This window comes from Pholis gunnellus, assembly GCF_910591455.1.
Source record: "Pholis gunnellus genome assembly, chromosome: 8".
NCBI lineage: Eukaryota > Metazoa > Chordata > Actinopteri > Perciformes > Pholidae > Pholis > Pholis gunnellus.
Genome location: NC_136534.1, coordinates 17,573,738 through 17,588,205, shown reverse-complemented (window position 1 = coordinate 17,588,205; position 14,468 = coordinate 17,573,738). Strand labels below are relative to the sequence as shown.

At 41.6% G+C, this 14,468-nt stretch overlaps 1 protein-coding gene across 1 annotated transcript; it reads right to left on the bottom strand.

Annotated features, from left to right (window-relative positions):
• Positions 1-3,752: 3,752 nt before the first annotated feature.
• Positions 3,753-11,422, bottom strand: cacng8b (calcium channel, voltage-dependent, gamma subunit 8b; the record flags this gene model as incomplete). Its single annotated transcript, XM_079164326.1, has 5 exons — positions 11,401-11,422; positions 10,506-10,730; positions 6,510-6,593; positions 4,837-4,977; positions 3,753-4,549 (listed from the first exon to the last, which is right to left on the bottom strand). Exons 2-5 carry the CDS (start codon positions 10,726-10,728, stop codon positions 3,753-3,755), a joined length of 1,245 nt encoding a protein of 414 aa, XP_079020452.1. The 5' UTR covers positions 10,729-10,730; positions 11,401-11,422.
• Between the last annotated feature and the right edge of the window lie 3,046 nt (positions 11,423-14,468).

The following is a 14,468-nucleotide window of genomic DNA, read 5'->3' as shown; positions in this document are numbered from 1 at the left end:
CTGCATCACTGTGACTAAAACTAGACTGTAGGTATGATAATAGCAGAGGAAGGTAGTCCAGGTAACAAGTCCTCAGGCTCCAGGAGCACTAGGAATCTCAAGCCCCTAAGGCGTCGTGTATCATCTCTTGTCTCTGAAGATTCCCACTTTCCTCCCTGACGGTGATCAATCCTCTGAGGTCAAGCAAAACCTGCCCAGTGGACCTGATGGGAGCAGTAGACCTTCACAGTACTTTATTGTTCATTCAAAAACATGCAGGTACCAGATGGGCCCATGAGGAAAAAAAATGATGTGGTCAGGTAGGGCGGTGGGCACAGAAAAGTACACTGAATTAACTTTTTCATTATCCTATTTGATAAATACCGCCCATCTGGCGCTACCCATATATTTGCAAATATTATGAGACTCATGTCTGACAGCGAAGGTCGAACTCTTTTTAGGATCACAGCACACCAAAGATTAGCTGAAAGACCTTGAGCTTGAGTAACTACTAAGAGCAATGTTTGCTTACTAATGCAGAACAATGTGTGTGTGTGTGTGTGTGTGTGTGTGTGTGTGTGCGTGCGTGTGTGTGTGCGTGTGTGTGTGTGTGTGTGTGTGTGCGTGTGTGTGTGTTATAGCCCAGTGGTGGGAAGTAACTAAAGTACTTTTCAGTTTAAGATTTTACACAAACAAAGCACATGATCAATGTATAATGTATGATGCATTTTTATAGAGTAAGTTTACCAACAACCTATAGAGCATTAAAATGGGCTTCACCTGGCACAGCTACAGCATTAAATTATGTTAGTTAATGCATTAAAAATAATATTAATTTGATACATTAGTATATTCAGTTGCTGATGCTTCTTTACTTTTACTTAAAGATCCCCTCCACACATGTTTAAAGACAAATACAAATATTCGGCTAAGACAGAATTAAAATTACATCTACTTTTTCCCTCTCATTGGAAATATTGTTTATTTCAAATATTATAGACACAGTGTCTGCTACTTCACTGTCAAGTCTATTCTCAGTATATGTGCACTGGAGGTTTCAAGTGTCCACATCACACTTGATCAAGTTGCATTTTGAACCACAATTGGCTACCAAAGAGATGTTACAAAATCTTGCTTACGTACACGTCTTAATCTCAGATTTATGTTGAGCACAGAGAAACGTTCTGCAGGTGAATGTAAAAAAAGACTGATAGTGTCAAACAGCACACATACATCATTCTGTACATCCCATTGAAATGACAATAAGCAAAATATGTTTTTTAAGTGGAGGGGCGACTTGAAGTGTTTTCAATGCAGGATTTGAACTGATAATGGATTAGTTTTAAAGTGTGCTATTGCTACTTTGACTTAAAGGAACTCATCACGAAATTCAGAGCAATTCTATTGATCCACACGGCTCTCAACATGGCGATGGCTGAGCCAGTGGCTCTCAGCTATGAATGAATGTAAGTCCAATATCCATTCTTCCTACTATAGCTCTGTTTCTACCAACTTCTGACTGAAATATCAAGCTCGTTAGCTGCTAAATGCTCTACTGTGTTCGCCAGCAACCTGCTAACTCAGGTTGTTTGCTGGTGGTGCTGAGCAGCTAGAGTACAGTAACCAAAAACGTTGCTATGAGAGCGATGAGAATAACTTTGACGACCAGACAGCTAAATCAGCTGAAACTCACTATAAATCTCCATAAATCCAAGCCTTGTTCATATTAAGCAACTCCTTTCACTGTCACATTGTTTTCACCTTGTCATTAGATACATGGTAATTATAAAAATATCAATTATAGGCGCTTTAAGTAACAGGTATGAATACTTTTAGATTGTCTACAGATGCTCTTGAAAGATACTCAAAACACAGGTATATGCTCACTCTACTTCAGAAGAGAGCCCACTCTCCTTTCTTAGCAGAACAGAAACAAAAGACAGCAGTCTGTGAATATGTCTGTTATTGTTTTTTTTATAAACTTCGTGCAATACAGTGTTTAAGTTTATCACACATTTAGATAAACCATAATCATTTGTCTAGATATATCTATTCTCAACTACATACTATTCATATTGCCCACATAAATGCTATCTGTGTGCAGGTTTTATCACATTATTCTTTTTCTGAAATGAAATCAAAGAAATGAAAATGTATAGAATCTGGAAGCCTCTGGTTTGTTTTGTTTCTTCATTATATCATGTAGCGGTGTGTCCATGGTTTCAACCTGGATCTGCAGTCAGTCGGGACAGTTTAGAAGAGGGGGGGGGCGGGTGGGAGGGCGTTTACATGTGTTTACATTCTTGACATAAACAGATCAGGTCAGGAGTCAGCGCTCAAAGGGAAAGCACAGTGAAAAGAATCTTGTAGAGGTTTGGGGGGGGGGTCCTCTGTGGTGAATCTGCTGTTGGTCATGTGATAAAGTTGAGGAACACTGATCATGTGACCAAATATGGGCGGGCAGGGGGAGCAAGTATGGCAGCGCAGGGTTGGTGGATGAAACCACCCAACAAGAGTCCAGGGAGGGCACCGGGAACAAAACAGCCCAAAAATGCATACCCAGTTAAAACAGTGGTCCCGAAAAACGTATCTATAGACTTTACAAATATATGTATGCGTAAATTACAATGTACATGTATCTTTTCAAAAGTTTTTTCTCTATAGTGTTTTTTTTTTTTTTAAACCCTTTCAACCCACATATACATATTGTCTTTTTTTTGCCACTGAAAATGATGAGTTGCATGTCTCACTTTGGGACTCTTCATAGAAAAAAAATGATTAGGTTTTTTTGTTTTTCTGCTCAGGCAGTAACCTTTACCTGAATCTGTACAAATGTATTATTCTATTTCTCTTTTTTTCTGCTTCCTCCAGTCAGAGGTTTCTGTTAATGCCCAAGAACAAACATCTTCAACACGACTATAGCTACAAGTACTACTGTTAACACTGATTAGAATGGAAATAAGACTAACAGAGGCCCATAGAAAACTCAGACTTATAATAACAAGGAAGTTGGTCAGTTGTCTCAGTCACTCACATTATTGTTGCATTTCTGTCAGTATCAATATTGGAAGACAATTTACAAGTAGTCAAATCTGACTTCATGTTATAAATGAAAATTATATAATATGGGGGTTAAAAAAAAAAAAACAGGCCCTCATTCTCCCACATATTGTGCACACTCATGCTTGACACTTTGACACAGTTACACACAGCTCACTGAGAGTCCCAGTGGCTCTGTATGGAAGAAATTCACAGTAAAAGTCGTAGAGATCTAAAATTAGAGTGAAAGTAACATGAAAATTAAAATTTTCATTCCAAACTATAGTGTTTGCAAATACGGCTAGCCTGTAATAACGCTAAGAATAATCACAACAACAATTTTACATTAACGATGATCTGGTTAATTAGCGGTAATATTGCACAAAAAAATATGTGAAACATTTTCATAATAGCCCAAGGTTAATTGTGTTTGATCATTAACAAAATAAATCATTTCTAGCACGTTAAAATATCAAAATAGTTTTATTGTGAAAGTTCATTGTTGTTGTTATTATCACTCTGTTATTACTCATCTTCCTTTTGTTCTCAGTGAGATTGAGCAGACTAAATAACCGTGAACATGGAGGGAGAGATTTAGTATTTCACCTGTCTGTCTGTCTTTCTATCTGTTTCCTATTGAGCCACACAAACACAGCGCGCCTCTCTAATTTCCCTCTTTCATTACTACCCATCTTCCTTCTCTCCCTTCCTTCTCGCCCTCTTTCACCCTCTCTCTACACAGGCGTTGTCTTCCTATTGAGGGTGTTAGAGTTGCTCTCCCTGTCCCCCTTCAGCCTGTCCAGAGTCCCCATCCCTCGCTCCCTGTCTACTGTGGACGAGTTGAAGGGTGGAGGGCCGGAGCCCACCGAGTTGGGCATCGGCGCGTTGGAGTTGGAAGAATTGGAAGGGTTGTGGGACTTAAGCGATGGAAGTGTACCACTCATCATCACCCCCCCTCCACCTCCATCCTTTGGGAAGCAGTTGTGGAGCTGGTAGAGCGTGGCCCTGTCCACCGTTCCATACATGGGCGGCAAACCCCCCAGTTTGGGGTCACGGGACAATGTGTAGAGAGAGATGTCGCCTCCAGCCAGGGCCGTGTGGGAGCGAGAGTGGGGGTTTGGTAAGGTGGATACTGAAATTGGGCCCTGGGAAAGCAGCGCAGAGGGGGGCAGGCCGAAGTTCTTGCCCCCACCTCCCCCTACAGGTGAGGGGTCTCGGGAGCGGGAGGGGTCGGTGGAGCGAGACGAAGAGCGGGAGCGGCGGCGGAAGCGGTAGCTGGGCAGGCGGAGCATTGCGTGCGTGGTGCTCTTGAAAATGTCGGTGCGTGAGCGGCAGCGCAGCTCCTTGTTCTTCTCGATGTAGATGTTAACAGCCAGCACCCCCACCATCTCGGCCATGATGAAGGAAAGACCTCCAAAGTAAAAGGACCAACCGTAGGAGTACTGCCACTTCTTATCCTCGTCTTTCTTAGGGGAGATGTCCCCCAGTGCGGCCGAGATGTACACAATCACACCAATTATGTTACTCAGACCTGAGGGAGCACAGAAATATGGTATTTACAAAAGAGCTAAATAAGCTCAGACAGACTAACTTACAATACTAATAAAACACATTTTATTGAAATGATGATTTGTGACATTCTCAATGAAGACAACTGCCAAGATGAAGGTTGAATGTAAACACCTCTATTAAACTGGCAGAATAGTCTAAACACAACTAGACACAAATAAAGCATGAAAACTGTTTGGGCAAGTAATATACTGTATACACTCACACAAGCAGTCACACACATATAAGCACACATTATTCTTAAATTACCTGCAGCCACAAAGAGAATTCCTGCCCCCAGGATGATGTTTCTTTTGCTCTTATAGAAACGGCTAGCAGCGATACAAAGCCCTCCCATCAGCAGCAGGATGGCACTGAGGATCGGGAAGATGTTGGAAGCCCTGACTACCCCTAAACAGAGGAGAAGAAAATGGTGAATATCAAAAACTAGAAAAGAGTGTAAATATATGTATAATGGGACTTCTGTGAGAAAGGGACTTCTGTGAGAAAATCTGTCTTACAGATATAAAAGATAATATATTTTTATGACATCAGTCCCTGCTTTTGATAGTATTTGTGGTTTCCTATGGATATTAGTTTACGTTTAAAGGATTCAATTGGCAAGACACAAGCAGGCTTTTATTGTAAGGAAGTCATAGGAAACACAAGGTATTTGTTGCTGAACCATCATCATTCATCAAAAATGCTTCTACAAAACAAGACAACGGTAATGTTGCAGTATTCCTGAAACAGCAGATGCTCAACGAGTGTTATCTGTAGTGTTGAAGGTGCTAAATACAAGATTGAGAGTTTTTCTTTTACCTCTCACGTGGCTCTCACGTGGCTCTCACGTGGCTCTCATTTTGGCGATGGCTGAGCCGGCGGCTTGCAACTAGCAGTGCAAACACGGCTAACAGTGCAAACTATGGCAACAGTGCTGACAGAGCAAACAGTTTTTACCTGAGGGGGAACTGGAGGGTGCTATACGCTTCTGCAACGACTCCGTCGGTCGGGACAACGCTATCAGCTGTAATGGCAGTATAAGTGCAGTGCAGAGCGGCAGCAGTGAGCTAGCCAGTGGGGCACGCTCTAACATGCACTAGAACGTACGCGGCAAGCTTGGCTATGTCAACAAAGCTAGAAGTTGTCGGTTTACAACACACACAGAGAGCGACTTCATTCTCTGTTCATGTAGACATTACTCCACCGCAACTATAGCAAATAGTTGTTTGCTGCTATATTCTGAGTCTATGCTCTGAGTCCCGTATAGCGCACCTTTAAATTGCACTTGCGCTAACCACGCTTGTCACCAAACTTTAAGAAAACTGGTGCTGTACTCCAAGTAGAGTAAAATGACCAACAAACACACTAATACCACATAACCCAGGTTTGGACAATACAAGGATGCAGCATAATAGTTCTGCTCCATTAACAACAATACTCAGTGGAAATTAATTACTCAGTCCTAGACACGCGATTGAATCAAACCCTTCCCATGTGGCCTTTAGTGCTTTCAGCAGGTCTGCCAACCACATACACACACACACACAAACTCACGCACACACACACTCACACACGCACACATTAACACTCATCTCTAGGACAACTAGGCCATGGGAGAGAAAATGCCACCTAAATGCCAGCAAAATGCCTCTGCAACATTGTAAACAGAACACAAGCTTTTCCTTATGTATGCACAGGCACACATGTAGCATATCATGGAGCAGAAAGACATCACTGCAGGGCACTGAGTACGAACTAGGACACTCCATCTCCCCTGACTTTCTGTACACAATGTCACGTTTATTTCTTGCAAAGACAATCTTGTGAGGAATGAGCAATAACAAAACCAAGTGTAAACAATATTGGAATTATATTTTACACTATTTTCCGAGTTCTCTCTCATTCATCATCCATGCCTAGTAGTGTTGGTATTGACTTACGTAGAACGTACTCTGCCCCATCATGGTCAAAGTCTGCATCTTCTGGGAAGTGGTTGATCTGAGAACACACTCCTCTCTTTACTCCTGAGATATGAGAGGAGAAACAAGGGTGACCAGACACAACAAAAGACAGGAACTCATAACTGTAACCGTAAGAAGAGTGAAGAGCAAACAGTCTCCTGAGGAAAAAACTGATCGGTGACTCAACAGTCATAGCTTTGTTAGAAAATCTCTTTTATGAATCCAATGTGCCAGATGATAAACTTCAACATCATAATAAAAACATCACAAATTCTAAATGCAAGTTAGTAACATCACATAGATCACACACACACGTAAATACATACAAGTATGCAGACACACAGGTAGACAAATAACTACCCGCCGGGGTCTTGCATGTAGACAGACAGACGAACGGAGGGATGCACGCACGATGATGACAGCACACCACTGTTGCTGATGGATGGATTGTGAGAAAGATGGATGGAAGTGATGGAATGAAGAGACACAGACGGAAGGAGAGACGGACAGATGTGGGATGAGCTGGTCTCTTTCTCACAGCGCTTATATTTCCACAGGTTGCTCTGTAAAGAAACGGAGGTACATCAGTTGAACTACACAAATCAGTGTTACCATTCTCAGACAAACTGTTTCTGGTTCATTCTTTGGTCATGAGATGCACTTTGACAACAGACTGGTTCCAATGTTTTGCACACATCTGTTGCTCTGTCTTTTTTTGACATAATGTGCAATATCATGGACAACAATAAACACTTAACTTCAGATTCAGCATTGTACACACATGTAGCTATTTGCCACTTCTCACACATATATATGATATCTTTCCGTTAACCTGTTTACATTTTTGCCATTCTGTATAATTTGAATTTTCACCTTATTGATATTTTACATTTGCACTCAATGTATTTGCATTCTTTCCAACTTTCTACTGCAACTGCTGCAAAACAATTTCCCTTGTGGTGAAGAAAGCTCTGTCTTATCTCATCTTATCTCGACGTGCTTATCTTCATCAGTGAAGGGGCACTTGTACCCCAAAGGGTACTGGTTCTGGAGGGTTCTGCAGTTGCCAGGGGGAACGTGGAAAGATTTTGAATGGCTCAACTAATTTGAAAAACAACAAAATGAAGGCTTAATAAGATAAATAAATAAGTCTAAAATATAAATGAAATAATTCACACATTTAGTGAGCTTTAACACATCGACAAAGTGCGCAAAAAAGTAAAAACTGTGAGCTGCAAGTAAAGGAAAATGCTTGAAGTTAGTTAAAAGCGATGGATGAGTAATTTAAATAGTTGGATAGAATATAAAAAGATTACAAGATTATTACTATTTAAAGTTATTATAAGATACATTGTTGAAAGATCAAATTAATATGCACATTGGTAAAGTAGATAGCTGAAAGTAGCAGACAAATGGTCGAGCCTCTATACTCCAAGTGTGAACTCAACCAAACTGACCTCAACATTAAGAGTTCATTGTATGTATTATAGCAATATCCATTTTTATATCATGAATAGTATTATATAATACCCGGTTAATAATAAATCAGTGAACTCATCTATAACCTGATGCTTGGTGTCGCTGAAGGGGTACCTGAGTCTAGCTGACAGAGCTGTGGGGGTAGGTTAAATACGTGCTACGAATAAAAAAATCAGACAAATAAAAGAAAGTAATGACTGACAGGTAATTCAGTGCAACACCACCTTCATTAAACCTGCAGAAGGGCAGGAGAGGAGGACAGGACACATCTCTATCTACAGCATAATGTGCCACCCACCCACAGCCATAAATCTTTTAGCTCTAGCATGTCCTGCATTTCCACTCCAGCTACACCTCACTGCATCGCTGCACGACTACTGAGAATCTCTCTTGGCTGAATACTCCACAGACATCAAGGATACTTGACCTCTAAGCCATGCCAAGATACTGTCAGCCTTACTGCACCACAATGTGAGAGAAAAAAAACTGAAAGAGAGGAAACTTCAAGGAGGGGAAGAGGAGGAGAAACCAGTGAAAGATTAAATTTAATGTTTGGGGGAGTGAGACAGAGGGATAGCAAGTGGAGAAACTGAAAGAGTCAGGCATCGGAGGGAGTGGGTGGGGGTGCACTGCAGCAGTGCTGCAAGGGCTAGAGCTTATCTCTAATTGGCTGCTTTGCTATCAGGAAGCTTAGAGATGAGGACAAATTAGCTTTGTACAATGACCAAGCCCAGGATGGGCTGGGGATGCTTTATAAGGAGAGCCAAGAGGTTTTCCTGGAGACAGAAGTCTGCAGCAAATGCACAGATTGCTAACTCTCACCACCCCTTTGGCTGTAGCTGCTTCACTGTTAGCTCCATCCCAGCCGTTGCTGTTGAGTGTCAGCCAGGCAGTGTAATGTATAATGAATTAGCAGCTCGTGTTGATGACCACTTGGAGTGAGAAGTCGATGGGCGTCAGGGTAAACGTGGGCCTTTTGTTTCAACACTTGAATTAAATTACTGCAGCCTGAATCAAACACAATGATTAATGGATTATTTTGAGTAAGGGTTACGCTTCAGTATCATGTAATTATACTGCAATTATGCAAAATTGTTTTCTTGTCACTATGGTACGGTGTACCAAGTACAAATTGAATGTGTACATGTTGATGCAAATAATGATTACTGACATTAAAGCAATGCTGCAGCTTCTCAAACAAAGTGTTCTAAGGTCAAGTGAAAGGCGGACACAGCTGAACATGTTTAAACTGATCCCGCTTTGCAATGCAAGAAATAAAGAAATAAAACCAGCAACACATGGTGACTGACAAAAAATATGATTACACTTAAAAGCTTTGACATAGCCAAGAGATTTTCATCGCACTGCGATGAGTTCAGTTCAGTTGGATCCATCACTACCTCCAGTGTCCAGTGCCACCCACTGAAAATTGTCGAGTGTTAAATAGTCAAATCACAGCAGAGGCAGAAAGACAAGAGTTTGTGATTACAACAAAGTAATCAGTAATTCACTGTCTGCTCAATCTGAATTATTCTGCAGGAAAAATGGGCAAATATTACCCATCCCCTCTTACTTGACACTTGAAATTTAGAGTAGAAATAACACTTATTTAGAATAGTTTGACATTTTGGGAAAAACGCGTATTCACTTTCTTGCAGAGAGTTAGAAGTGAAGATTGATACCACTTTCATGTCTGTACTGCGTTATTATAAATCCCACTCTTCTGGAAAGACCTGCCCTGTGCAGCATTCAAGCACCAGGATTGGTCAAGCGTCCATGCTCGCCGCGGTACTGGTAACCTGATTTTTGTCTGTCCTACGCCTTGTTCAATGGGCTATCCTGACTCTAACTACTTCATTTTGTTTATGCCTAACCTCAACCAACCATCTCCGACTAAACCAGCTACGCAGGCCGGATCTTGCCAAGAAGACTAGTGGGATTTGTAATTACGCGTCTGTACTGTAAATATGAATTTTCAGATCTTACGAATTGTTGTTTTATATGCTTCACTTTCTGTACTGATTTGATAAACAAGATATAACATGTTAATTAGTGAGTTTTAGAGGTGCAGGTACGTAGGTGGACTTTGTTACCTTTGGACAGAGCCATGCTAGCTGTTTCGTCCTCTTTTGAATCTATATGCTAAGCTAAGCTAACGGGCTGCTGGCTTTAGGTTTATATATGTGGTATCAATCTTCTCATCTAACTCTCAGAAAGAAAGCAAATAAGCGCATTTCCCAAAATATTTCTTCGATCTTTCGTTGACTCGTCTTAATTTTCCCTGTTCACAAGTCCTAAAAGTAAGACGGTCTAGTCTGACTACATTTGGATCTTCAGTAAATGCTGAACCAGAGCTGTTCTTTCATACATTAACTTTCTCTGCACCCTTTTCACAAAAATCAACAGCTTCAACCAAAGCAAACTTGTTCCTGCAAGCATCCCCTTCAGTACAAATCCCACCCATAGACCCAATTTTTCCCGCAACTTCTTCTTTACCTTCCAGGCAGCATATCCTCCACAGTCCAGAGTGGGTGAGCGCCCCTGGATCCTTCTTGTCCTTGTTATGGGGGTCATCCTGGGAATGGTTGGCTGTACTGTTGCAGATCATGGCACGGGAGTACAGCCAGTAGTCCGTCCCTATTGCCACCGTCATCAGGCCGAAGGCAGCGAATGCCCCCACGGTGGTGAGAAGGATCTGGATCCCCTTCTCACACACCATGCCTTCAGAGAGAAAGGGTAGGAGGAAGAAGTTAAAAGGACAAGAAAGAATGGACTAACTAAGCAGAAGTGTGTTACAATCATTCACCAAGTGTAGTTTATTGAAAAGACGGCAAACGTTCAGGTGAGATGATGAGGGACAACAGGAGGTGAGGTGCACCGATGGAGGGCAGAGAGGGTGGCGATGGGAAAAGGAGCGAGGAGGAGGCGGATGTGGGAGGTGCATAAGTGGCTCTATGATGTGTCCTTGGAGGAGAGTTGGATGACTCTGCTGACTCCGCTTAACAAGACAGAATTGATGTGAAACACAACAGATCACACCCTCCCAATCTCAGTGTACTCCATATTCATGACCCTGACACCATTTCCCTCAGAATCAGCACGGCTGGAGATGAATACACAAACACACACTTAGCAGATCTATTGAGATCACCTTGTACCTATACAGTCTTCTTTAGGAAGCAAATCGTTGCACCTCTTACATACAAATGTGCATGTAAGCTCTCACACAAAAAGCATCACACAGCTAGTCACATTGACCCATGAAGTGGCCTATAATCGTAAATATTCTCCACTATGTTCAGCATCAGAAGTTTTTCTTTCATTTTAATAATGATGATTCTTACAGACATTAGAACAGACTGAAGCAAAGTCTCAACCAGTGAAGACTTACCTGCCGGCGAGTTTCTATCCTTCGACTCAATTTTGAAATCTTTCTTTTCCTCGTCAGTGAAGAACGTGCTGTCCCCTCAATCCGGACAGCATCCATCGACTGTTTTCACCCGCTCCCCTCTCTCCTTCTTGCACTTGTTCTCTCTCTTTTGCCTCTTTCTCTTGCTCTCTCTCTCTCTTATTTTCTTTCTTTCTCACTGGAAAGCTGTTGCTGGTGGAGGTTGTGGCTTGGACGGTTGTCCCGCTCTCCGTCCGTCCTCTGTTAGCAGAAAACTTGCACCATGGTCACTGCTCTGCTGCTGCACATGGAACAAAGCAAAGGTAAGGGGATTTGTTTCACTTTCTTAGCTCAGGCCATGAATTTACAGATGAAAAAAAAAGAGTTCAATATTTTACAATTACAAAGAGAGTTTAAATAGTATATAATGAAAAGTATAATCATATCAGAGCTGCAGCAACTCCATTATATATATATATATATATATAGCCCGCTAGAACGGTCACAATGGCAAAAGTACACCTAAAAAAAGGCCGCTGCTCTGACAATCCTGCAAAGTTAATTTGAACGGCAATGTCTGTACTACTCCAATTTCATTTATGTGTATTGTGCTAATTAATAAATATTAGCATGCTAACACAATAAACTGAAATCGTGAACATGGAAAACATGATACATGATACATGATAAAGTCAGAGTGTTTGTATTATCACTGTGAGAATGTTAGTCTGCTTGCATTAGCAACTGTACCCGACTACAGCCTCACATAGCTGCTAGCACGGCTGTAGACTCTCGTTGCAGATTCATTTCCATTTGATTGAGTAATCATCATCAACCCACCAGCACTACATTCTACACCACAGATGCTTTTTTTAAATGTTGTAAGCCAATATTGAAACATTGTTTGTACAGATTAGAGTGATTATAAGTGACAGTATTACAGGCTAAGGACAGAATGACTCCAGAGCGAGTTGTACTGCATCTAGCCTGAATAAGAAGAGCAAGAGGGGGAGGCAGAGAGGACCAACCCGACATTGTTACCATAGCAACATTGAATTCCAAAGTCTGGATCAGCATAGAGCGAGGGGGGGAGAAAGGGAGAGGGGCAGGCAAGAGATAGAGGGAGAAAGAGGCAGAGAGCAAAGCGGAGAGAGGGCAGAGAAGAGAGAGAACAGAGATGGGAAAGAAAGAGGCAGAAATGGGGGGGAATATTTCAAATCACTAGCATGAGTGTTGACTGTGAAACACAGACAGACACACAGACAGACCAGTGCGCTAATGCTCTATCAATAGATTTGTGTGTGACCATGGTGACACAGATGCTCCCAGACAGACACACACACATGCACACACATGCACGTGCACTCAAAGACACACGTCAATAAAGACAAAGCAACGTCAGTTACTGAAGAGAGAATGAGAAGAAACCGCTCTGTCGGTGTGTTTTTTTGATGAATTAAGGGAAAATGAGGATGCAATAAAGCAGCACACATTATTCAACAAACATTATTTAGCAGACATAATGCAGTGCAGTCAAGTCTGTTAATATTTGATGATGCAATATGGCACCGTGATCAAAATAGGTTACATCCTGTTTGCATTGTGAGACCCAAAACAGAGCTGCCTCAGAGACAGAAGGAGAGATGGGAGGAGAGACGGTGTGTTGTGTGTGTTTTTATGTGTGTGTGCACATTTCCTCTCCAATGCATCTGAGGATGGGTCTGGTCCAATCTTATTGAATCCCAGTAGGCCTAATGTTCCCCTCAGCTCCCCTCAGTTAGACAGTTAGCCTCCTATCTCTGCGTTCAGGCTCCTTATTATGTAAACTGTCAAATGACACCACCACAGTGTGGCTTATTTATACATTGTGGGCTCATATGTGCAAGCAGACAAGTGAATGTGATTGTGCATGTGCGTGTGTGTGTGTGTGTGTGTGTGTGTGTGCGTGTGTGTGTTTGTTTGTAGTATGACCTTCCAACCCTATCAACATACTGCCTCTCCCTGAGGTAAATACATTTCCAGAAGGGATTACACTATCTCCAAGACCTAAATAATGCAGTATATATTGTGTATGTGTGTGTGTGTGTGTGTGTGTGTGTGTGTGGTCTTTGACTCCAGTATTTAATGAATGACCTTAACAATAACCTCCTAAGTTATTACCCTTAGCAAAAACTCCCTTGTGTAGGAGATCATAATTGCCATTTAATTATCTGTAATTTCTATTTTCCACTAATAATTAAGAAAGAGGGGAACGAGGGGAATGAGAGCAAGAGAGCGTGAAAGAACAAGAGTGCCAGAAAAAAGAAAGAAAGTGTGAAAGTTTAACTAAATGGTTAAGACTAAGGGATTGTACAAAAATTGCTTAAAGATATTAAGGTTTGAATTTGGGTACACAGTGCTCCTCATCAGGCTAAGCGCTGCTAGCACAACCAAACAGTCATCAGTTAACTTTCTTTGAGGCTAATGTAGGCGCCAGTTTAAAGCTGTCCATCATGAGTCTTTATTACCAAGTGAACTAAGGTTCAGTCCCCCTCACCATCTCAATCATTTTCACACAGTCCCTAACAGCAACATATTTGGCAAGAATATTTTAGGGTAATTTCAGATTTACTGTAAAATACGGGTTGATTTTAGAAATATAAGGACATGTTTGCCTTTTCCATAGAGCCTACTCACTTTTACAGTGATGCTCTTATAGTATGTATGCATGCAACACTCTAGTCTCTAGGCCAGCCAGCGGGCCAGAAAGCAGGATGTACTGCTGCAACAAAGGCCAAGGGCTTAGCTTTGGGAGCTAGCTGCTACAGCGACAATTATGGGACCAGATCTTCACTCGTCAGAAAACTTACTATGTAATCAGATCTTTCAGTGTGACTCATTCCCAGCATGCATTACAGAATACCTCGTATAAGATATAAGCACACCCAACGAGTTGTGGCTCCAATAATGCAGCCATAAATCACATAGGAGATCTGAATTTTGAAGCAGCTGCTCCATTAGCTATTCATTGCATAAATCAACTACCAAACTGCTTGTTGAATAAATGATGACATCTGTAATAAGTTTTTCCA